This window comes from Miniopterus natalensis, chromosome 18, assembly GCF_054644295.1.
Source record: "Miniopterus natalensis isolate mMinNat1 chromosome 18, mMinNat1.hap1, whole genome shotgun sequence".
In the NCBI taxonomy this organism is placed as follows: Eukaryota; Metazoa; Chordata; class Mammalia; order Chiroptera; family Miniopteridae; genus Miniopterus; species Miniopterus natalensis.
Window position 1 is genome coordinate 42,408,307 of NC_142098.1, and position 23,407 is coordinate 42,431,713.

The following is a 23,407-nucleotide window of genomic DNA, read 5'->3' on the forward strand; positions in this document are numbered from 1 at the left end:
TTGTAAATGTATTGAAGGTCGTGGAGGGGAGGGGAATGTGCCGGGAAAGGAATCACTGTCCCCACCAGCAGCCTGTCCTGTGGCCCATGACCTGAGGAAGCTCATTAATACCCATGTCTAATGGCTTCATTGTCTGTGTTCAGAATGTAGGCCCCTCACAATGGCCTGCCTAGTCCACTGTGTCTGCTCCATTCAACCTCAACAGCCCCTCTTGACCCCTCTCTGGCCTCGCAGGCCCTTGCTGTGCCCACCTGAAGGCCAGCCTGTGCAGGTCCCTGTCACAGTGCTCAGCTGCCACCACCTCCCTCAGGGAACCTCCCTGACCTCCAGTTTCCCCCGTCCTCAGTCACAGGGCCTGTGAGGGCAGAGGTCATCTCTGTCCTTCATCTTGACAGACAGCTGCTGCCCCTACAAGCTAAACAGGATTGGAGGTGCCAATAGCTTCTTCTCCCTGCTCCATACCTGATTCCACTAGATTCTAATGCATTGTAAGTCATCTCATGTTGTGTAGGGGGACAAAATTCTAAAAATGCCCCCCTCCAAGATTCCTTGCCCAAATCTCCAGGATTTGGCAAATATAATTAAGGTTACTAATCAGCTGACCTCACAATATGGAGATGATCCTGGGTTGTTTGGGTAGACCCAAGGCAATAAGCAAGGTCCTTAAAGGCAGAAGAGGAAAGCAGAGAGACTTGAATTAAAAAGACTCTGGGGCCTTTGAAGGTGGAAGGCGCCATGTGACAGGGAATGCCGGGGTGAATGCGGGGTCCAGAATCTGAGAAGAGCAGAGCCCTGGATGACAGCCAGCAAGAAAACAGGGGCCTCAGTCTTACAACCACACAGACCTGGATTCATTCTGCCAACAACCTGAATGAGCTGGGAAGCAGATTTTTCCCCAGAGCTTCCAGATGAGAGCTTAGTCCTGCCCACAACTTGATTGCAGCCTTTGTGAGACGTGGAGCTAGGCTGCTGCATGGGTTTCTGACCTACACCTAATAAATGGGTGTTGTTTTCAGCTACTGAGTTTGTGGTCATTTGTTAAGAAGCAACAGAGCCCTGGCTGGTGTGGTGCAGTTGGTTGGGCGTTGTCCCATGCACAGAGAAGTCCTGAGTTTGGTCAGGGCACATACCGGTGTTTTGGGCTGGATCCCCAGTAGGGGGCGTGCAGTAGGGTCCCCATTGATGTTTCATTCTCTCCCTCTCCCCCTCTCTCAGAAATAAATACTACAGCTGCCAGAGATTCAGGGCCTCCACCTGGTAAGTGTCTGATAAATGCCACTGATTTCATAGAATGAATATCTTCCCATTGCCTGTCTCATGCCAAATACTTCATTTCTGCCTTCCCAGCATTCAGCAGACACCATAGGGGGTCTCATTCCCCTACCCTACAAGGTCCTACCTGTGAGGAGACTTGGGGGCAAGAGGGGAGCCAACTGTCCAGACATGGCTGGAACCACATCAAGGTAGGTGGAAAGGCATGTGTGAGGACTCTGAGGAGGGAGGGCATGGGACAGGAGGGAAAAACCCAAACCCTAACCCTCTCAGGCCTTGAGAAAACATATTTTGCTTTTCTCTCCAAAGGCCTTTCTCACAGTAGTTATGGGGGCATTTTGGGGAACAGGTTTATGTTTGTTTTAATTTTTTTCAAACTATAAGAGAAAGTTTATTTAGAAAATCACAGAGGTTGCCCTGGCTGGCGTGGCTCAGTTGGTTAGAGTGTCATCCTGTGCACCGAAGGGTCTTGGGTTTGATTCCCAGGCAAGGCACATACCTAGGTTGTGGTTTCAATCCCCAGTTGGGGACATACAAGAGGCAACCAATCAATGTTTCTTTCTCACATCAATGTTTCTCTCCCTCTATCTACCTCTCTCCCTAGAATCAATGAGAATTTAAAAAGAAAAAGGAAAATCACAGAGGTAGAAATGAGTCATAGGAAAAATAGGCTTCAGGAAACAAGTTACAGAGGCAAAAACAAAAAAGGGCCCTTTGAGCTTATGAGAAAGAGAGAGGGAAGAAAAATGCACCTGGCCAGGCCGGGCATGACTCAGCAGTTGAGCATCCACCTAGGATCTGGGAGATTGTGGTTCGATTCCCAGTCAGGGCACATGCCTGGGTTGTGGGCTCAATCCCTAGTCCAGGGCATGCAGGAGGCAGCTGATCAATGACTCTCTCATCATTGATGTTTCTGTCTCTCCCCCTCTCCCTTCCTCTCTGGAAATCAATAAAGATATATTTTAAAGAAGAAAAATGCACCTGGGGAAAAGGGGTGGGGATGAGACAGGCCAGTAAGCCAGGACAAATGAAATAGGGAAACTGAGACAGATAGCTGAACAAACAGAACAATTTACAGCAGATACAGGTCATCTCCCTAGGATAACATCTAGGCCTCAGTTGTATTTCAGCTCCAGACCCAGAAAAGCAGCAAAACCAGGTGGGCAACACCAGGACCAGTTGCAATGACTAATGACCCCCTGCCCTTACACTGACCAATCAGTGAAGACAATCACCCTGAAGGAGGACACCTAGAAAACTGATGAATATTCTGTTGAAACCCTCCCCTGAGACCTCCCCTAAGATTCCCGCCTTCACCTTGGAGAAAGAGATAAAGCCTCAAGACAAAAGACCCAGCGCATGCTCTCCCTCTGGGGAGCAGTCCTCATTTCCTTTCCTCTTTTCTTCTCCCACAGTCATACATCTCTAAACCCTAAAGGACTCCACCAGGTTTGCAACCAGGGGAGCAATGGGCAGCAGCAGCTCGTCACAGGCTAACCCCTGAACCTGAGCCCAAGGCCCCCTTTTCTCTGACTTCCCAGAGAGCGAGGGCAGCCCAGGCTAGGCTCTCTTATTGCTTCTTCTATGCTGAGCCCCTTCTTGTTTCACGTTACCACCTTTAATGAATGTCCCCTCATGGTCATCTGGACTCGTGTTGTGAAATTTTTCCTGCGTGAAGTCAGGATCACAAGCTACCTGGCCCTAGGCAGACCCACCCACCAAAGGCTAGAGTCGTCAAGGCAGGGGGGGATGAGAAGGGACTGGGGACAAGGCTGACCATCAAGGGAAGAGCCTGGGAGGTCCCAAGGATCCCGGACACAGAAAAAGAGCGTTGGAAATTGAGCTCCTGCCCTGCTGGGCGTGGTTTAGCGGTTCAGCGTCAATCTAGGATCCAGGAGATCGCGGTTCAATTCCTGGTCAGGGCACATGCCTGGGTTGCAGGCTTGATCCCCAGTCGGGGGCATGCAGGAGATAGCCAATCAATGACTCTGTCATCATTGATGTTTCTCTCTTTCTCTCTCTCTCTCCCTTCCTTTCTCTGAGGTTAATAAAGATAAAGAAAAAGAAATTGAGCTCCTGAATGGCTGGACCTCCTCAGTTGGTGGACTCAGGACCCCCATCCCTACACCACCCCAGGCCCCTGGGGCGCCAGTGGGACACCGTGCTGCTCTAGACCTCACTCTGTTGCAGGGCCATGTGGACTTTGCAGGGCTTAGGTCAGAATTCAGAAGGCTCAGCCCCAGCTCCCAGCTCCCAGCTCCCAGCTCCCAGCTCCCAGCTCCCAGCTCCCAGCTCCCAGCTCCCAGCTCCCAGCTCCCAGCTCCCAGCTCCCAGCTTAGTCTGGGTCCCCAACCTCCCTCCACCTTCCGTTGCTATGAGGCTGGCTTTCCAGTCATGGTCACCTCTGAAGCAGCCACTGTCCATGGGTATAGCCCAGCACTCAGGCCACGGTGTCTCCAAGCTCTATGGTAACGAATCTGGGCTGCACCTGGTGTGGGATGCAGATCCCAGACACATACCTCAGTGGGCCTGGAGCTTCCCTTGGCCCAGGGGTCAGACACTAAGCACATCCCCAGACAAAGGCATCCTGGTACCAGGATAGGGTTGACACGGAGAGTGGTCCCTGAACAGGCACCAGCAGTGGGGCATTTAGCCTTCCTGACTGAATTGACAGGAAATGAGGAGCCCTTTGGAGTGGGAGAGGGGCCGCGGCAGGATCCCATTCAGGCACCTGAAAGGCCTGTCTAGGCCCCAGTGGAGTCTACAGCGGTTTAGGAGCAAGAAAGGATTTAGCAAAAAAGAAACATCCAGAGAGGTGTCAGTGACTGCCAAGGAGGGAATTGGGTGGGGCTGCGATGAGGAGTATTTGCAGCACGGAGGCTTAATTTGCTTTCATATGTAAAATACAGACACCTTCCTATTAGCCTCCTAGACCAGCCTGAGGAAACTAGGTTGGAAGGAGACCTAAACTGAAAGGTGACAAGCACTCTGTAACCCAGGGTCCCCACGCCAGGGCCTTTGCCTTGATTATGAAAAGTGAAAAAGCCCAAGAAGCACAGAGAACAATGCAGCATACACACTCATCCCCAAACTAGTCATTTTTTTTCTAAATTTGTCTTTCTGTGTGTGTGTGTCATGTATTTAGTATACTAAAGACAAAGTTTAAACAAAAAAACATTAAAAATTTTTATTTTATTTGTTGATTTTATTTTATTGATCTTATTTTTATTTTTAAAAAATATATCTTTATTGATTTCAGAGAGAAAGGAAGGGAGAGGGGGGAGAAAGAGAGAGAGAAACATCAATGATGAGAGAGTCATCAATTGGCTGTCTCCTGCAGGCCCCTGACTGGGGATCGAGCCTGCAACCTGGGCATGTGCCCTGACTGGGAATCGAACAGCGATCTCCTGGATCCTAGGTTGATGCTCCACCACTAAGCCACGCCGGCCAGGCAATTTATTGATTTTAGAGAGAGAGAGAGAGAGAGAGAGAGAGAGAGAGAGAGAGAGAGACATCAGTTTGGTGTTCCACTTGTTTATGCATTCTTTGGTTGATTCTTGTATGTGTCCTGATCAAGGATGGAACCTGCAACCTTGGTATATCTGGAGGACACTCTAATCAGCTGAGCTACCCAGCTAGGGCCTAAAACATTATTTTTTAAAGTAAAGCTTATAGGCAAAAGGAAAGCCTCTCAAGGTGGCATGCCTGGGCATTTTTGTTCCTTAAGCCTTCTAGTTCCTTCTGGGGTGTAAGAATCCACTGAAGCCCTAGCCAGTTTGGCTAAGTGGATAGAGCGTTGGCCTGTGCACTTGAAGGGTCCAGGGTTCTATTCTGGCCAAGGGCATGTACCTCGGTTGCAGGCTCCATCCCTGGTGCTTACAGGAAGCAACCAATTGATGTGTCTCTCTTACATTGATGTCTCTCTCGCTCTCGCTCTCTCTCTCTTCCACTTTCTCTGAAAAGCAATGGAAAAATATCCTTGGGTGAGGGTTAAATAAATAAAAAATCCACTGAAACCAGATTAAAATGTTCTGTTCTAATCCCTGTTGCTCAGTGGCTTCCCCTCTACTGCTTGCTCCTGGGCATCCTGGGGCTGGGCCCTGGGTGTAGGAGCAGATATGAGTGCCACACCTTCACTCTTTTTCAAAGCCTTTCCTGTCACTGGACACCAAGTTTCTCAAAAGATTCTCTCATTCCAAGTGTACATACAGTGTGGTCGTTTTCAGTAAATTTACCATGTTGTGACCCTTAGCACCCTCCTTTTTTTTGTTTTGTTAATTCTCACTCAAGGTTATTTTTTCCATTGATTTTTTTTTTTTTTTTTTTTTTAGAAAGAATGGAATGGGGGGGTAGCGAGGGGGAGAGAGAGAAACATTGATGTGAGAGAGACACATTGGCTGCCTCCTGCATGTGCCCCGACCAGGCTGGGGATCGAACTTGCAACCCAGGTATGTGCCCTTGACCAGGAATCCAACCTGAAACCCTTCAGTGTGCAGGGCCCACGCTCTAACCGTTCTAACCACTGGGACACAGCGGCCAGGGCAGCACCCTCCATTTTTAGAACATTTCCATCATCTCCAGTGAGACCCGACCATTCACTGGGATCCCCTGCCCCCTCCCCTGTTCTAGGCAACAGCTAACCCAAGGTCGATATAGATTTGCCTGTGCTGCACAGTTAATACCAATGGCCTCCCACTGTATGAGGTCTCAGTCACTGTGCTTCTGGCTCCTGTACCTCCCAGAGATTGTGAATTATGTCTAGTTAGATTGTTTTCCATTCCAGAGCTCTGTCCTTGGCTTCTGGTCTGAAAAACACTTCCTGGCTGGCCTGGGTGGGCAACTGAGGCAGAATTCCCCCCAGCCCTGCTCTCCATGCTGGCCGCACCCTGACCTAGTCCCATCCCCCATGATAAGGACTGCCCTGCTCCACCCAGCCCTCTTCGTGTTCAAGACACTGACGAACTCCTCTTTTAACCTCTGGGTGCAGCTTTATTATTATTTTTATTTTTATTATTATTATTATTATCAATTTACATTCTGTGCAGCTTTTTTTTTCTTTAAATATGTTTTTATTGATTTCAGAGAGGACAAGAAAAATAGAAACATCAATGATGAGAGAGTAATTGATCAGATGCCCCCTACTGGGGACTGAGCCAGCAATCCAGGCATGTGCTCTGACTGGGAATTGAACCGTGAGCTCCTGGTTCAGAGGTTGATGCTTAACTATTGAGCCGTGCCAGCCGGACACGTGCAGCTTTTAAAAATAAGAATGGGCCCTGACTGGGTATCTCAGTTAGTTGGAGTGTGGTTCCTGATACACCAAGGCTACAGGTTCCATCCCCGGTCAGGGCACATACAAGAAACAATCAAAGAATGGGGTGAGAAATTGATGTTCCTTTCTCTCTTTTCTTTCTCTCTCTCAAATCAATCAATAATATATAGATACATATGTATGTGTATATATATATTTTTTTAAAAAGAATAAAAAGTAATCCTAAGTGGGTATCGATCATTTTCATAGTGTTTGGTTTGTATTTCCCTGGTGAGGAATGATGTGTTTTTTCATGTGCTGATTTTTCCCCTTTTATTGAATTTATTGGGGTGATATTGGTTAACAAAATTATACAGGTTTCAGGTGCACAGCTCCACAACACACCATCTGTGCACTGTACTGAGTGCTCACCACCCCAAGTCACGTCTCCTTCCATCACGTTTATCCCCCCTTTACCCTTTTTCCACCCCCTCCCCTTCCTGTGCTATTGTCCAGGCTGTTTGTACATCTGCTTTGGTCGCCCCCCCCCCCTTTTCTAACAGTTGATTTACATGCCATGAAATACAGCCATTGCGGTACCCTTGAAAGACTTTTAGTAAAATAACATTCATTGTTGCGCAGCTATCAGCACAGTCCAGTTTTAGGACATTTGTGCCATCTGTGTCCGCTTCTGCTCCAGCCCAGCAGTCAGTAATCTGGTGTCTGGTGGAAGACAGTGGACCCTTAATAAGGGACATCCCCATTCAGGATGGACTTGCTGGCTATTTCTCTCCCTCCCTCCAACATCTCCTTATAGCCCGTTAATGGAAAGTTAGGTTAAGAACTTGGCTTTCAGGCTAGAATCCCTCACAAGGGGGTTGGGTGGGTGCCATCTGGATCTCAGTGTTGCTAACCCTAATATGGGGGCAGTAACAGCCTGACTGTCCACTGCCCACTCATGAGTCCACTCTCAGATGGCCACATGACACCACACCCCCCATTCACCCCAGAATATCTACACAGATAATCCTGGGCTGTTCAGGAATCTCATTATAGGTTGGGAAATGATGTTTTTGAAATTCTAGCATGTAATTATCTAAACCAGAACTGGGACCATGTGTTCCTCTGAAATACAGTTCCCCTTGGGAAGACAGGATCTGTGCTGAATTCTCAGAGCAAGAGGCTGGCTTGAAGGCGGCGTCATAGGCTGACAGATGGCCTTATTTTTCTGGCTCTCTCTTTTCTGAGAACCTTTACAGATTCATGGATAGGGTGGATTCATTGGAAGAACAGTGACTGTCATTGTTTTATCTTTTTCTTTTAATTTTTTGGAGAGGGTGAGAAAGAGAAAAAAACACCTGTTTGTTGTTTTGTGCTACTTATTTATGCATTCATTGGTTGCTTTTTGTATGTACCCTGACCAGTGATTGAACCCGAAACCTTGGTGTATCAGGATGGCACTCTAACCAACTGCGGCACCCGGCTGTGGCCTGTCATTGTTTTTCCTGATGCTTCAGGAATGTCATCAGGTTTGGCTCCTGTGTCCTTGTAGTATGTCCTGTCACTCTTCTTCTTTTTTTTTAACCCTCACTCGAGGATATTTTTTTCCATTGCTTTTCAGAGAGAGTGGAAGGGGGTGGAGAGAGAGAGAGAGGGAGCCACCAGCTGACATTCCAACCACTGAGCCAAACCAGCCAAGGCTGGGCACTTCTCACTTTGCGGCATAACAAGGTGTTCCAGGTGAGCCTAGGCCTTCCCCTTTGTGGTTCTGGAATCAGCCATTTCCTCTGGTTTCTCTCTACAGGGGAAGGAATAGCCCTCTGGGCTTTGGATATCTCCCATCCTCTCCCTCCTGGTCACTCCTGGGGACCACAGATTTCTTGGGAAGCAGCAAATGGAAGGGGTGAGGGCACTCACTGAGCCCAGGACTGGGCTGAACCCACACAGACTGTGGGGCCCTGGAGAGCACCTTCTGTTCTTTGGGGATCTGTTTTCCCTTCTGTGAAACGTGGATTGCAATAAACTGACAAATGGTCCTCAAGGCTATATACATTGTAACCCCTGGAGCCTGGAAGTGCTTTCCTAGAAGGAAAAAGGTTCTTAGCAATTAAAGATCTTGGAGTGGGGAAATTATCCTGAGTTACATGGGTGGGCTCTGAATGTAAATGCACAGGTACCCTTGAAAGAGCAAGGCAGAGGCAAATTTGACAACTGTCTTAGTCTGCTCAGCTGCCATAATAAAATACCACAGACAGGGAGGCCTAAATAAGCGAAATACTTCTTGAGGCTGGGAAGTCCAAGTCAAGGCGCCAGCCAGGTAGGTTACATTCTGAGGCCTTTTTTCTGGGTTTATAGGAGGATGTCACATTGCTGTTTGCTCACAGGATCCCTGTTTGTGATTACAGCAAACTTTCTGGTATCTCTTCTTAGGAGGACCATTAATCCCATCATGAGGGCCCCACCCTCATGACCCCACCTAAGCCTAATTATATCCCTAAGGGCCCATCTCCAAATACTATCTCGTTGGCAGGGCTGCAACCTAATGTTGCAGTGGACACAAATCAGTCCATAGCAACAGCACACAGAGGAAAAGTCTGTGTGAAAATGTTGGCCTTCCCCTGCCCCAAATTATAAGTGAATGTTTAATTTTTTTATATTTTTTTAAATAGAATTTTTTAGAGAGAGAGGAAGGAAGAGGGATAGAAAGATAGAAACATCTTTTTTTTTTTTTAAATATATCTTTATTGATTTCAGAGAGAGGAAGGGAGAGGGAAAGAGAGAGATAGAAACATCAATGATGAGAATTATTGATCAGCTGCCTCCTTCATGCTCCCAACTGGGGATTGAGCCCACAACCCAGGCATGTGCCCTGACTGGGAATCGAACCTCCATCTCCTGGATCCTAGGCCGATGCTCAACCGCTGAGCCACGCTGGCCAGGCAAGATAGAAACATCTTGAGGGAGAAACATCATCATCGATCAGCTGCTTCCTGCACGCTCCCTACTGGGGATCGAGCCCGAAACCCAATCATGTGCCCTGACTAGGAATCGAACTCAGGACCTTTGGTTCACAGTTTGACACTCAACCACTGAGTACACTGGCCGGCAGTGAACGTTTGTTTAGAAAGCTACAGAGGTAGAAAGAAGTGAGCCAGCTGCATGGGCTCTGGTTTTTTTTGTTTGTTTGTTTTTTTAAATATATCTATTGATTTCAGAGAGAGGAAAGGAGAGAGAGAGAGAGAGAGATAGAAACATCAATGATGACAGAGTCATTGATCGAGCCCACAACCCGGGCATGTGCCCTGACCAGGAATTGAACCCCGATCGCCTGGATCCCAGGTCAACGCTCAACCGCTGAGCTACGCCCGGCAGGGCTGCATGGGCTCTGGAAACAAGTTACAGAGGCAAAAGAAGGCCCTTGGAGCTTAGGAGAGAAAGGCAAAGGCAACATGCTGGAAGAGGCGAGGAAGGGTCCTCTCCTGCAGCCTCCAGAGAGGAAGCTGCCAACACTTCAGTTCAGAATTCTGGCCTTCAGAACTGTGAAATTAAACTTCTGTTTTAAGCCATCAAGTTTGTGGTAATGTGTTACAGTAGCCACAGGAAACTGATGAAGGGACCATAGTGATTTTAAAGGGCAACTGAGAGGATCTGGTGCCTTCTCTACGCTGCCTGCATATAAGCTTGCCTTCTACCCTGCCCGGGTAGCTCAGTTGGTTATAGCGTCATCCCCATACCCCAAAGTTTGGGATTCAATCCCTGGTCAGGGCACACACAAGAATCAATCAATGAATGCATAAATAAGTGGAACAAATACATGTTTCTCTCTTCTCCTCTCTCTCAAATCAATCAATAAATAAAATTTTGAAAAAAGCTTGTTTTCTGCCTTCCATCTCTCACCCATCCATTCCCCCCAGGAATACTTGCTTATTTTTTAATCCTCACCTAAGGATATTTTTTCCATTGCTTTTCAGAGAGAGTAGAAGGGAGAGAGAGGGAAAGAGAGACACAGGGAGTGGTTGCCTCCTGCACGAACCCATAAGGCAGTGTGTGCACAAGCAGAAGGGTATCTGTGTGATGGGGCCCACACAAGAATGGCCACACAGAGCCACACGGATGTACACGCAGGAAAGCAGCCAGATGCTGATGTGCAAACCTTGTGTGATTCCAAGTACAGAACAGCACCGCTGTGTATCTGGGGTGGGAGAACTCAGGATGGCCCTGGCTATGAGGGGCATGGAGGGCTGCTGGGAGCCAGAGACATTCTTTGTTTCTCCTATCATAGCTGATTACCTAGGGTGCTCCCTGTATGTAAGATGGGTGTGCTTTTCTCTATGTATTATAAACTTCCATCAAAAGGTTAAAAAGTTCTTTAGAGTCATGTGGGCCCCTAGTTTGCAGTGCTCAGTTCAGGAGTGTGTTCTAGAGATAGAAAAAAAGCTTAAAAAGTTGATAGAAACAGGCAAACAGTGGTTGCTAGTGGGAGAGGGAATGGGGTGGTGCTGATGGATACAAGGTTTCCTTTGGGTAGGTGAAATTGTTCTGGAACCAGATGGAGGTGGTGGTTGCACAACATTGTGAATGCATAAAATACCAGGTAAAAAACCGAAATTCCACTTTAAAAGAGCTAAAATGATTAATTTGATGTTATGTGAATTTTAAGTCTATTAAAAAAAGCTTTAAAAGTAGTAGAATCCGAATCTCATCTTGTAGTCTACAAAACTGTCAGGGTCAAGGGAGCATTTGAGATTTTGCTGTCAGGCAATTGTCAGTTTGGCTCAAATAAACTCCTCTATTAAAAAACAAAAGCAAAAACCCAGAACTGGCAGGGTCAAGGCAGTCATCATCCCCAAGCATTTGTTTTTCCTTTTGCACATTTACTGAGTGCCTGCTGTGGGGTGGCCGGGCTGGGTGTGGCAGCTGTAGCAGTGAGTGCAGGCAATCTGGAGCTCCCATCTCTGTGATTCTCTGTAGTTCAATATGAAGAAAGAGAGGAGCCAGCCAGAAAGAGAGGTGAGAGGAAGCATCTGGGGAGAGGCAACAGCAAGTATAAAGGCGCTGAGGTGGGAATGACAGGTTAGCCCTCATGGCTGGAGCCCAGTGGACAGACCTCATAGCTGTCGGGGTGTCATCAAGACCTGATTTTGATGTGTGTGGTAAAATACAACATGAATTTTCATTTTAACAATTTTGAAGTGTACAATTTAGTGGCAATCAGTACATTCCTGATGTGCAACTATCACACCTGTCTAGTTCGTGAATGAAATCTGTGTGGACAGAGTAAGAGATTGGAGTGATGTAGTCACAATACCTCCTTGGGAAGTAGCTCTGGGGGTGACACCCAAAGGTTGGCGGGAGAGCCAGGTGCAGGTGGGGAGTGTAGAGAAGGAAGACAGCCTGAGGGTAGTGCCTGCAGCAGAGAAGGGATGGTGGGCAGGACCTTGGTTCCGTCTGAGTGACTCCTGTATATTGTCTCAGCCCTGAAGTCTTGCCTGCAAAGCAAGAATATAGACTGTTTCTAGTCTGTCCAGGACTGGGAAGGGTGAGATGCTGCAAAGCGTGGACAGGAGCATGGGGAATGAGAGCATAAAGTGATACTGACTGCTCTTCAGTGTGGCCTACTACAGGGGCAGAGCCAAGATGTACCTGAGTGGCGCAGTACACCTACAATAGGCTGTATGGATAGGCTGACTCCTCAGAGACAACCTCAGCAAGGCTTCTCCCCTGGCCTTGCCTTGGCTATGCCCACTCTAGCTCAGCCAGTCCTGGGATGCCCCCTTGTGCGCCTGAGCCTGCCTGAGCTTGGTTTCCAGTTGACCCACCCCTTCCCTAATGCTGTCTTGGCATTTCCAGAAGCCTTGGTTTCCCCATTTAGACAAAGACCTGGCAGTGACCCAGTACTGGGTGGTAAGAAGACTCTCCAAGGCTTGCTGCTGGCACTCTGCTTGTGTGGCTGCTGTGCACTGGGAAGGAAAGGTCCTGGGCCTAGACGGGGGGTGGGGGGTGGGGGGTGGGGGGTGGTGTGTGTGTGTGTGTGTGTGTGTGTGTGTGTGTGTGTTTTAGAGAGGAGCATGCGTCCTGGCAGGTTTTTGAAACCACAGGACCAGTTGCTAGTCTAGTGAAGGGCCTGTAATAGGGGAAACCAGGTTGGGGTCCAGCCCCCTCGACGAACTTTCTACCACTCGAAACTGCACTGCTCTCTAAGTGCCTGGTCAGCTTCAGGGCCTTTGCACTTCTGTCTTTCTGCCTGAACCGTCCTTCCTGCCGGTGTTTGGGGGAAGCCCCTAGGGGAGTCCCCTCGGACACTCTTTACTATTACCTACTTATTTTGACACTCTGGTTCCTGACCCCTCCAACCTTCCGTGATTTTGAAGCCAAGTGCGCGATGGGGCCGTGGAAAGAGTCCAGCCTATGTTACTAAAGGACGCCACAGCTCCCCCAGTGCGGAGCCAGGCATCCCCTTTCCTCCCTAATTATCCGAGGGAGGAAGCCAGCGCCCCTCCAGGACCCGGGGGCCGCCGCCGAGAGGGGCGGGCCCGCTGCCTAAGGGGCGGGGCCGCGCCGGGGCTGGAACAAAGGCCCGCGCGGAGACAAAGCCCCGCGGCCCCCCGCCCCGCCCGCGACGAAGGCCACACCCGGCCCTGGAGCGCGGGACACGCCTCCGCCGCCACTTGCGGGCTCCCTGGGAGCCCGTGCGGGGCCGCCGCGGCCTCGGCGTGTGCAAGCCCGGGAAGGCGGGCAGGGCCGGGGGCTGGGCGCGCAGGTCCCCAGCTCTGCACCCGCCCCAGGGCCGACCCCTCGACCGGAGTCTCCCTCGACCTTCTTCCTTCCTTAGAATTGGGCCAGCGTGGAGGTTCGGTTCGCCCGCCCGAGAAAGCATAGCAGACCCGCTGCTCTGTCGCCTCTAGGGAACTGTTGGGCTAACGCAGGTTTCAGTGTGTTTCACGCTAAGACAAAAAGGTTAAAGCCCAAAAGTCAGCCTCCTGGGACCGCACTGCCTTCGGGATGGGGCCCCCGCGCCCCTCTCGGCTTCTCCTCGGGCCTCGGCCCCGCTCCCGAGACGCAGGGACGGGAGGGCGCTCCGGGCCGCCGCAGGGGCGGGAGCGAAGGGGAGCCCGACCGCCGGCCGGCGCGCGCGGAACAGCGGGGGGCGCGGGGCAGAGCCGAGGGGCACCGCGCTCCAGACTAGCGGCGGCGCGCGCACCCGCCCCCGGGCCAGGGCGGCGGTGACGTCCCAGGCGCCCCGCCCCGCCTCCCGGCCGCGCCGACGTGGTGTAGGCGAAGGGGAGGGTCCCGTCCAGGCGCGTGCGTACTCGCGCGTTGGTTCGCCGCGCCTGGCCTGGGGTCCGCCCCCGGCGGCAAGCCTCCCTGTGCGCGTGCGCGGCGGCGGCGGCGCCAGTTATTTCTGTCCCGCCCCCCGGCCTCGGCTCTTTCTGCGAGTGGGCGCGCGGGCGAGCGGTTGTTAGCGTGGCGCGTGTAGTGGGTCTCGGCGGCCACTGAGGAGGGAGCGCGGGCGGCGGCGGCGGCGGGACGCGAGCAGGCAGCGGCCGACCGCGCCTCGGCAGCGCCCTGCGCGCAGCGGGCGGCGGCCCAGGCGGTGCTCCGCAGCGCTCGGCCTCGCAGCAGCGGCGGCGGCGGCGGCGACCCAGCCGTTGGCGGCGAGCGCGTCTGCGCCTGCGCGGCGGGCCCCGAGCCCCTCCTCCCCCCGGGCGCCCCCGGCGGCTAGTGAATGGCGGCCTCCGCGGCAGCGGCCTCGGCGGCGGCGGCGACAGCCGCCTCGAGCAGCCCGAGCCCGGGCGAGGGCTCGGCGGGCGGCGAAAAGCGCGCCCCGGCCGCGGCCGCGGCCTCGACTGCAGCCGCGGCCTCGGCCTCGGCCTCGGCCACGGCTTCGGCGTCGTCGCCCGCTGGGGGCGGCGGCGAGGCTCTAGAGCTGCTGGAGCACTGCGGCGTGTGCCGGGAGCGTCTGCGGCCCGAGAGGGAGCCGCGCCTGCTGCCCTGCCTGCACTCGGCCTGCAACGCCTGCCTCGGGCCCCCGGCGCCATCCACCGCCAACAGCTCGGGGGACGCCGGGGCGGCGGGCGACGGAGCCGGTAAGTCCTTTCGGCCCCTCCCCCACCGGCGGCCTTCGATTTCTATGCGCTCAGTTTGGGGGCTCGTTCTTAGCGTGGCGTTGGTGGGGGTCGCCTGGTGGAGAGGGTAGTGATAGTGACCAGGGAGCGCTGGGTTGGATCGGGTGTGCGCTGAGATGGGATGTTTGCTTCCAGTTTGGTAAAAGGTTTTGGGTCCAGCTGTGGGAGGGGAGGGGAGGGGCTGGCCCAGCATGGGACCGAGGTTGGGGTCCAGTGGGGGGATGGGGTTATATCCTGTATGCGAGCATGCAATGATTTCACTCGTTCCTACTCTTAGCAGTCGTGGACTGTCCTGTGTGCAAGCAGCAGTGTTTCTCCAAAGACATTGTGGAGAATTATTTTATGCGGGACAGTGGCAGCAAGGCTCCCACGGACTCCCAGGATGCGAATCAGGTATGTCCTGCCTTAGCAATCCCAGGAGGCCTTGGCCATGGGGAGGGACACCAGCTCAGGGACATGTTACCGACTCCAGGCTTTACTGTCCCTGCACTGTGAGGCGCTGGGCAGGCTGTGAAGGAACCACCTTATCTTAAGTTTTTTGGGGTGTAAATGCAGACCTTTCTGGTGGGGGTTTCCTGACTCTGCCTTTGCCCAGCAGTGCTGCACCAGCTGTGAGGATAATGCCCCAGCCACCAGCTACTGTGTGGAATGCTCGGAGCCTCTGTGTGAGACCTGTGTGGAGGCACACCAGCGGGTGAAGTACACCAAGGACCACACTGTGCGCTCCACTGGTACGAGAAGTGGAAGGGGAGGCTCTGACTGCCCTTGTACATGTGCTGTCAGCTGTTTATGATGTGGTTGCAGACGGTGGATGGGTCCTGGAACCTTCCTAGGGGCACTACCTGGAAGGCTATGTGGCAGAACTGGGTATGGTGGGGCTCTGGTATGCAGGCTCTGCTAGGCCAGGTGGAGGGGAAAAGCCACAGGCAGGGGGTTGGGGAGTACACAAGGGGACCTCAGTGTGTTAGTGTTGTGCACACAAGGCTCAGGGAAGCCCCCAGGTAGGAGTTAGGCCCCAGTGGTGGAAGAACTGGCATGTGCAGACAATGAAAGGATGTGAAGGGCCTCCTTGACCTGGGGTTGCCTAGCACCTGGTTTAAAACTAGGAGAGAGGCCTCAGGGCCATAACACAGTGTCTTGACAAGTTGTGAGAGCCCTCAGGCCGTTATGGACGATGAGTCCTGGAAGTGTTTTATCTTTTGGTTTTAGAAGTCTAAAAGTTCAGCTGGGTTTCTGTAGCTTTCTGTGAATGTGCTGTTAGATATGAAGACAGGTTTGATAGCTTTCTGAGTTTACCTTGGTTTTTGGTATGTGCCTCCTCACAAGTGGCCTTTTGGTAGTTATGCTGTGGCTGCTTCAGCCTGGAGGACATTATTGGTGGGAAAATGAAAATGGAGGTGGTGGCTGTGGGGCAGGAGGTGCCAGGAGGGAAGGGCAGAGGTCTGCAGGGCATCCTGTGTTTTAGGCAGAGGTCAAGGTGCAGGAGGAGGCAATATTGGAGGCCTGGTCTCAGGCTGGGTTGGTGTAGTTGGGATGTTTTTGGATTTGGGGAGGAAGGAGGAACAGACTCCTAAGCAACTTTTTAATGGTGACAGGTTCTGGGGTTGGGACAGGAGGGTGTCCATATGGTATATTTGTTGTTTGGGTGGTATAATTGAACACTGGGACCCTCCCTCACAGGAAGGGGGCCTGACACCTTTCTGAGGATATTGGTCTGATATCTCATCTCTCCCAGCATGAGAGGCTCTGCTTGTGGGCCTATGGGTTGTAAGGTCCAAGGCCTTCTCTTCAGAGGAGAGAAAGGAAGTCACCAGGCATGCCTCCTGAGGAAACACTGGTTTGGTTTCTGTGTGTGCCAGAAAGCAAATATTCTTTGTGCTGAGATGCCACAGTAGCCAGAAGCCCCTCTTCTGTTGGACAAAACCTGGTGTGAGTGGAGGAGAAAGGAGGGGGGAGCAAGTGGGGGGTTTGGAAGCAGAGGAGCTCTACAGTGTCCACCTGGAGAAGGTTCCAGTAGAGGGAACAGCAGGGGGAGGTCTCCTGCCAAATATCATCTATCCTCACACTTTGTCAGCTTCAAAGCTGGAAGTGGGATGGACATGGGTGGTATTGGGGTTTTGTCTCTTGGTTAGGCTCGGGGCAGAGGGTTTTGAGAGCAAAGATCTGGCCTTTGGGGCCTGTGCTCTTCCCTGGCCACTACTGTAGGGTCCAGGGTTGCAGGACAAGCAGGGAGTGAGGCCCCCTGAGTTGGAGGTGTTGGGGATGGGTTCTGTCCTCACAGTACCTGTTCCCCAGGGCCGGCTAAGTCCCGAGATGGCGAGCGCACAGTGTACTGCAACGTGCATAAGCACGAGCCCCTCGTGCTGTTCTGTGAGAGCTGCGACACCCTCACCTGCCGGGACTGCCAGCTCAACGCCCACAAGGACCACCAGTGAGTCCTGAGGCAGGGACGGGGGCCCTGTCTGTTCCCATGCTCAGCACCCAGGCCTACCTCCTTCTGCCCTCAGATACCAGTTTCTGGAGGATGCAGTGAGGAACCAGCGTAAGCTCCTGGCCTCGCTGGTGAAGCGCCTTGGCGACAAGCATGCAACACTGCAGAAGAACACCAAGGAGGTTCGGAGCTCGTAAGTGGATGCCAGGGCCATGGGGGTGTCCCCAGGTGAGTGCCTGCCTGACCTGATCTGGCACGCCCTTCCCCCAGGATTCGCCAAGTGTCCGATGTGCAGAAGCGTGTACAGGTGGATGTTAAGATGGCCATTCTGCAGATCATGAAGGAACTCAACAAGCGAGGCCGAGTGCTGGTCAATGATGCCCAGGTACACCTGTGGGGAGGGTCCTGGGGACTGACACCCTCTTTTGATTGCTCATGCCGTCCTTGAATGGAGAGGGGCCCTTGGGCCATCTTCCTTCCTGACGACACCTCCCCTTTATACCTGCAGAAGGTAACCGAGGGGCAGCAGGAGCGCCTGGAGCGGCAGCACTGGACCATGACCAAGATCCAGAAGCATCAGGAGCACATTCTGCGCTTTGCCTCGTGGGCCCTGGAGAGCGACAACAACACAGCTCTCCTGCTTTCCAAGAAATTGGTGTGTGTTGGGGCGCCTCGGTGGTGACTTGCAGGCACCTTTTTCACTACCTGTGAGCTCATGCACTGCCCCTCCCCCAGATCTACTTCCAGCTGCACCGTGCCCTCAAGATGATCGTGGACCCTGTGGAACCACACGGAGAGATGAAGTTCCAGTGGGACCTCAACGCTTGGACCAAGAGCGCCGAGGCCTTCGGTGGGTCCTTGTCTTCCACTGGCTGCACCTTGCCATCCCTCCAGGAACTGTGCCTTATGTCTGTCTTCCTGCAGGCAAGATCGTGGCAGAGCGTCCTGGCACCAACTCAACGGGACCTGCACCCATGGCCCCTCCACGGGCTCCAGGGCCCTTGAGCAAGCAGGGCTCTGGCAGCAGCCAGGTGAGCAGGGGAAGGGGACCCTTGGGCGGGGAGAGGGTGGTTGTCCTCTGGGACACCTGCCCACTGAGGTCCAACCTGCTTTGTCCGCAGCCCATGGATGTTCAGGAAGGCTATGGCTTTGTGTCAGGTGAGTGGGTCTGGTCCACTGGTAGGTGGGAGGACTCCAGTGTGCTAGCTCCACCTACCCACCTACCCACTGTCTCCTTTGTCTCCTCTGTCTTCTGAGCAGATGATCCTTACATGAGTGCAGAGCCCCATGTGTCAGGCATGAAACGGTGAGTGTGGCTGTCCTTTGGTGCCGGGTGGGCATAGAGATAAGGGTGTTCACACGAAGGTGTACCCACAGGTCCCGCTCAAGTGAGGGCGAAGTGAGTGGCCTCATGAGAAAGGTGCCGCGTGTGAGCCTCGAGCGCCTGGATCTTGATCTCACGGCTGACAGCCAGCCACCAGTCTTCAAAGTCTTCCCAGGCAGCACCACGGAGGATTACAACCTGATTGTCATTGAGCGTGGGGCTGCAGCTGCTGCTGCTGGACAGCCTGGGACTGCGCCTGGGGCCCCTGGTCCCCAGCCCCTGCCTGGCATGGCCATTGTCAAGGTGAGTCTGTCCCCAATTGGTAATGGCTGGTAAATAAATGACATCTGCTGAAGCCTGCACCTTGCTGAGCCCTCAGCACTTCCTTTCAGGAGGAAGAGACAGAGGCCGCCATCGGAGCCCCGCCTGCTGCCACTGAGGGCCCTGAGACCAAGCCTGTACTGATGGCCCTGGCGGAGGGCCCTGGCGCGGAGGGCCCCCGCCTGGTCTCACCCAGTGGCAGCACCAGCTCCGGCCTGGAGGTGGTGGCTCCAGAGGGCACCTCAGGCTCTTCTGGCGGCCCAGGTGCCCTGGATGACAGTGCCACCATCTGCCGCGTCTGCCAGAAGCCAGGTGATCTGGTCATGTGCAACCAGTGCGAGTTCTGCTTCCACCTGGACTGCCACTTGCCGGCCCTGCAGGATGTGCCAGGGTGCGAGGCTGTGGAATGTGGGGGGAGGGGGGAACAGGTCCTGCACAGTTCCTCACTCTTGCCTGCTGTAGGGAGGAGTGGAGCTGCTCGCTCTGCCACGTACTGCCTGACCTGAAGGAAGAGGATGGCAGTCTGAGCCTGGATGGTGGTGACAGCAGTGGTGTGGTGGCCAAGCTCTCACCAGCCAACCAGCAGGTGAGGGTAGGATCATTCCTTTCGCTGCCCAGCAGCTGCACACCCCCCCCCCCCCCCCCGCAGCCCTGACAAGTCCTACTCCTACTGTCCACAGAAATGTGAGCGTGTCTTGCTGGCCCTGTTCTGCCATGAGCCCTGCCGGCCCCTGCATCAGCTGGCCACCGACTCCAGCTTTTCTGTGGTGAGTCCTGGGACCTGGGAGTGTGTGTGTGTCAGGGGCAGTGGCTGCCTGGCCTCACTTTCAGCCTGTGGCTTCTGCCTGTAGGATCAGCCTGGTGGCACCTTGGACCTGACCCTGATCCGTGCCCGCCTCCAGGAGAAGTTGTCACCCCCCTACAGCTCTCCTCAAGAGTTTGCCCAGGATGTGGGCCGGATGTTCAAGCAGTTTAACAAGCTGACGGAGGTGAGTCTGTGGATAGGCTGGGGCTGGGGCTGGGGCTGGGGTAGAGTGGGAACCCACCTCTTGAATTTGCCTGTCCAGGACAAGGCAGATGTGCAGTCAATCATCGGCCTGCAGCGTTTTTTTGAGACTCGCATGAATGAGGCCTTTGGTGACACCAAGTTCTCTGCTGTGCTGGTGGAGCCCCCGCCACTGAACCTCCCTGGTGCTGGCCTGAGTGCCCAGGAGTTGTCCAGTGGCCCTGGTGATGGTCCCTGAAGCTGGGCCCCTTGAGCCAGCTCAGCCTGGGTGTGTCCTATCACCCCTTGCCCTTCCCCTTTGGTCTGGCTCCCATTCCTTGGTAGCCCCATTCCCCAGCCCCTCACAATATGGTTTTTACTTCTGTGGATTTAATAAAAACTTCACGAGTTCCTCAGGCCTTGGTTGGTGGGGACAGTTTTCCTGGGTCTGGTCTCTGCCTGCATCTATCCCTCCCCAAGCTCTGGTGAGCTGAGTAGGGCTGGGGCCACTTGTTCACAGACATTTTGGTGTCCAGGGAGTGGGGAGGAGCCCCCTGCTTGGGCCCCTGTGATATGGGGAGCACTTAAGGTGTTTGGGAGGGTGCACACACTGGAGGCTGTGTTCCTGCACATGGTTGTAATCATTTCTGTGAGCTTGCTTGATGGGCTGAGCCCCCCATTGGGCCAAGCTGAGTTGGGCACTATATATACTTGGCAGAAAGGCCTGAATTCCTCTCTAGAGTCACCCAGTCACCCACCTTAGGGGTGGTAGTGTTGAGGCTGAGGTACTGGAGGCTGGGAAAGGGTAATCCATCCCTGCTCTCCCCAGCCCATACCCAACTTCTCTGGCACTTGGTCCCTTGACAGCCATGCTGACTGGCCCAACACAGAAGCCCTGAGTGACTCCTACCCAAGGGACCCCAGTCGCCTACACAAGGCCAGTCACACAGGCCCAGGAACTGGTGTTCAATCTCTTTTATTACATAAAGGAAAGGGTACAGTGAAAACTCATCCACTGGGCCCCTGGGGGCCTGGAGCAGTCAGTCCCTCCGCAGGTTCTTGAGCCGTTCCTCCAGGTCTGCGTCAGCGTCCACCAGGGCCGAGGCTGCGGCCTCTGCTTTCTTCCCACTGGCAGCCACACTGAGTGAGCCTCCAGTGGAGGGAAGGTCTGCAGGGGGAGGAGGGGGTTAGAGGCCCTGTGGGAGCAGCAGTGCAGGGAGGGGGTGGGGCGGGGGTGGGGCCAAGGCCCAAGGTGTGAAGCACTTACTGGACAGCTCATCTGTCAGGCTTAGTCCCAGCTCATCTAGGACCTGGGACACCACAGCATCACTGAGAAGAGAAGAGGAACTGGGTGGGTCAGTCCCCTGGGGGCCAAGCCTCTGTGCCCACCCTCCCTCCCGCATCCACACACCTCTCCTCTTCATCGTCCTCGTCTCCCATGGCGTCGTCGATGGCATCATTCATCATCTCCTCCTTCATGTCCATGATCTCCGCCTGCCTCTCAAACTCCATCATAATCTTCTGGATCTGGGGCAGCTTCAGCTGCAAGGCGGGAGAATGAGTGTGGTCCCTGAGGTTGGGCGTTAGGGAAGGGTATGGGAGAGACGCACCTGTCTGTTCATGGTGCCCATGGCCTTGGTGACGCCCTTCATGGCTTGCGCCATTGAGTTGTTAGACTTGAGTGTCTGGATCTTGAGGGATACAGCCTGGATGTTGGCCCGCATCAGCACAAACTTGCGCACGTAGCGCCGTGTACGCACCAGGTCCTTTGCCATGATTCGCACAGCATCCTGAGGGGACAAAGGTGGCAGGGAAACGCCATTCCCACAGAGAACTTCAGAGACCTCTGTGTGGCTAAACCCAGTGCCCAGTGCTCTTTCCAGCCACTCCACAGGCTCCAAGCTGCTCACTTCTCTGACTGTTGTCTTGAGTCCCTCCTCTGATGACACCCATTCCTGAATTTCCATCCTGGCCAAAGAATATACCTTTCCCCCTCCACCTCACCACAGGCCTGACAGCCTTAAACATACCCAAACCTCAGCTGTTGACTCCCCAAACCTCTTCCTGGCCATGCCTATCCCAGGAAATGGCACCACCCACCTCAACCCAGCTGCTTAGGCCCAAACTCATCACCCACCCCAGGTTGTGCTCACTACTGGTTCAGGCAGGCTCTCTCCTCAGCCCAGACGTCGGTGTACTCCAGGCCATGTCTCCTGCAGTAAAGGCTTCACCTCCCCTTCCTCTGAGCTCACCTATCACTTTTCTAACATTTTCTCCCTGCGTCTCCACTAGCTTCATTCCTCAAGGTTTACCTCTGATATCACCTGGGAGGCAGCCTTTATGGAACCCCAGACTAGGGGGGCCCTGCTCACCCTTTATCCCATTTTCCTCAGAGCACCTATGTGTTGGTGTCCTGTCCGTGCTGCTTGCTGCTCTCATAGCAGTGCCTGACCACGTAATAGCACCTAGCCCTGTGTCCCTGTGTCCCAGCCCCGGCCCAACTGAGCTCACCATCTGGCCCTGCTTGGCCATTTTCTTGATGTCTGCGATGATTTTCTTCTCCTGGGTCTCTAGCTTCTGCCGCTCACGGTCCAGTTCTCGCATGGCGCGGTTCAGGGCCCGTTGGTTCTGCCGCAGCAGCTCCTCTGGCGTTTTACGGCGCCCGAACAATAGGTCCATGGCGGCAGGAGCCCGCCGGTGGGCCTGGGACAACTGCGAAGCCTAGCTGCGGGTCGGCATGGGGCCCAGGAAGGTGGCAAGAGGCAGCATGTGTGGAGGGGCGGGACAGGCGAGGGTGTGAAAAACGGGAAGGGGTGAACAGGGAAAGGCGTGAGTGCAGCCCGAAATATCGGGATAGCCCCAGGGACACAGTGGGGACAGCCAGGCCTGAAAGCTATTTCAGCGCTCCCACACCAGCCCCATCTCCTTCGTGCCCCACGGAGGCTCAAGGCTTCGGACTCCCTCTCCAGACGGGGGTGACGCCCTGTTGTCTCTGATGGACTGGAGGTGGATGGTTGGGGTCCACTGGGGCACTTGGGACCTTGAGCGCCACAGACAGGGCAGTAGTGGGGGTTCTTTACAGGAGAGCAAAATACGTGGAGGCCCTGAGTTCCAAGTTGACAGTGTATGGACGGCATTCGGATCGGGGGACCCTGAACGCTGAGGGAACCTGGGTACGGCGCCGTCGGGGACCCCCTGTTCACCGACGGGAGGATGGGCGGCGGGGCGCTTGTCCACCCAGGCCAGGGTCTGAGGGTGGTGGGGGTCCCGCGCTCCGAGAGCAAAGCTGCGACGGGGACCCTGATAGTGAGGCCAGAATCCCGGGAAGGGCGAGGCTCCCCTCGTACCTGGCTGCCCACGCGCCCACCGGAACCCGAGGCCTGGCAGGGTCCACTCACCGAAGCTGGGACGGGGGCCCGTTTCCGCTTCCGGGTTACGAGCTACTCGCTCGGATCCCGGCGCACCCACCGACGACTGCCCCTTGGTTTTTTCGCCTTTGCCGTCGCCGCCGTTTCCGGATTAAACGGCCTGACGTCACAGGCCCCGCCTGCACCCGGAACCCGGGGAGGTGGCGAGAACGCACATACGCATGCGCCCTGCAACTGGCCGGAGCCCAGGCACATGCGCAGTAGTACCCGGTTGCCCTCGGCAGTCCCGGCGATGCGCACAGGTCCCAGTCCCGCCCCAGGGAACCCGG

General features: G+C 54.2%; 2 protein-coding genes and 1 long non-coding RNA gene across 4 annotated transcripts; 2 read left to right on the top strand and 1 right to left on the bottom strand.

Annotated features, from left to right (window-relative positions):
* Positions 1–1,218: 1,218 nt before the first annotated feature.
* On the top strand, positions 1,219–8,127 carry LOC107539400 (uncharacterized). Its single transcript, XR_001603397.2, has 3 exons — positions 1,219–1,257; positions 1,348–1,463; positions 7,948–8,127. It is a non-coding gene; the product is annotated as an uncharacterized LOC107539400 (long non-coding RNA).
* A 6,107-nt stretch (positions 8,128–14,234) lies between these two features.
* Positions 14,235–20,129, top strand: TRIM28 (tripartite motif containing 28). 2 transcript variants are annotated; one of them, XM_016215831.2, is made up of 17 exons: positions 14,235–14,610; positions 14,927–15,042; positions 15,248–15,380; positions 16,945–17,080; positions 17,157–17,273; positions 17,351–17,465; positions 17,589–17,735; positions 17,816–17,930; positions 18,005–18,111; positions 18,202–18,238; positions 18,341–18,386; positions 18,458–18,707; positions 18,797–19,116; positions 19,188–19,311; positions 19,406–19,492; positions 19,577–19,714; positions 19,793–20,129. In XM_016215831.2, the coding sequence occupies exons 1-17, from the start codon at positions 14,250–14,252 to the stop codon at positions 19,967–19,969; spliced, it is 2,526 nt and encodes an 841-aa protein (XP_016071317.2). In that variant the 5' UTR covers positions 14,235–14,249; the 3' UTR covers positions 19,970–20,129. The 2 variants fall into 2 exon arrangements, with proteins under 2 accessions (XP_016071317.2, XP_087683147.1); XM_087827021.1 differs by having other exon boundaries at positions 14,930–15,042.
* Positions 20,130–20,670: 541 nt separating this feature from the next.
* CHMP2A (charged multivesicular body protein 2A) lies at positions 20,671–23,120 on the bottom strand. The gene is made up of 6 exons (XM_087827043.1): positions 23,058–23,120; positions 22,222–22,431; positions 21,321–21,500; positions 21,122–21,252; positions 20,978–21,039; positions 20,671–20,878 (listed from the first exon to the last, which is right to left on the bottom strand). The coding sequence occupies exons 2-6, from the start codon at positions 22,387–22,389 to the stop codon at positions 20,751–20,753; spliced, it is 669 nt and encodes a 222-aa protein (XP_087683169.1). The 5' UTR covers positions 22,390–22,431; positions 23,058–23,120; the 3' UTR covers positions 20,671–20,750.
* Between the last annotated feature and the right edge of the window lie 287 nt (positions 23,121–23,407).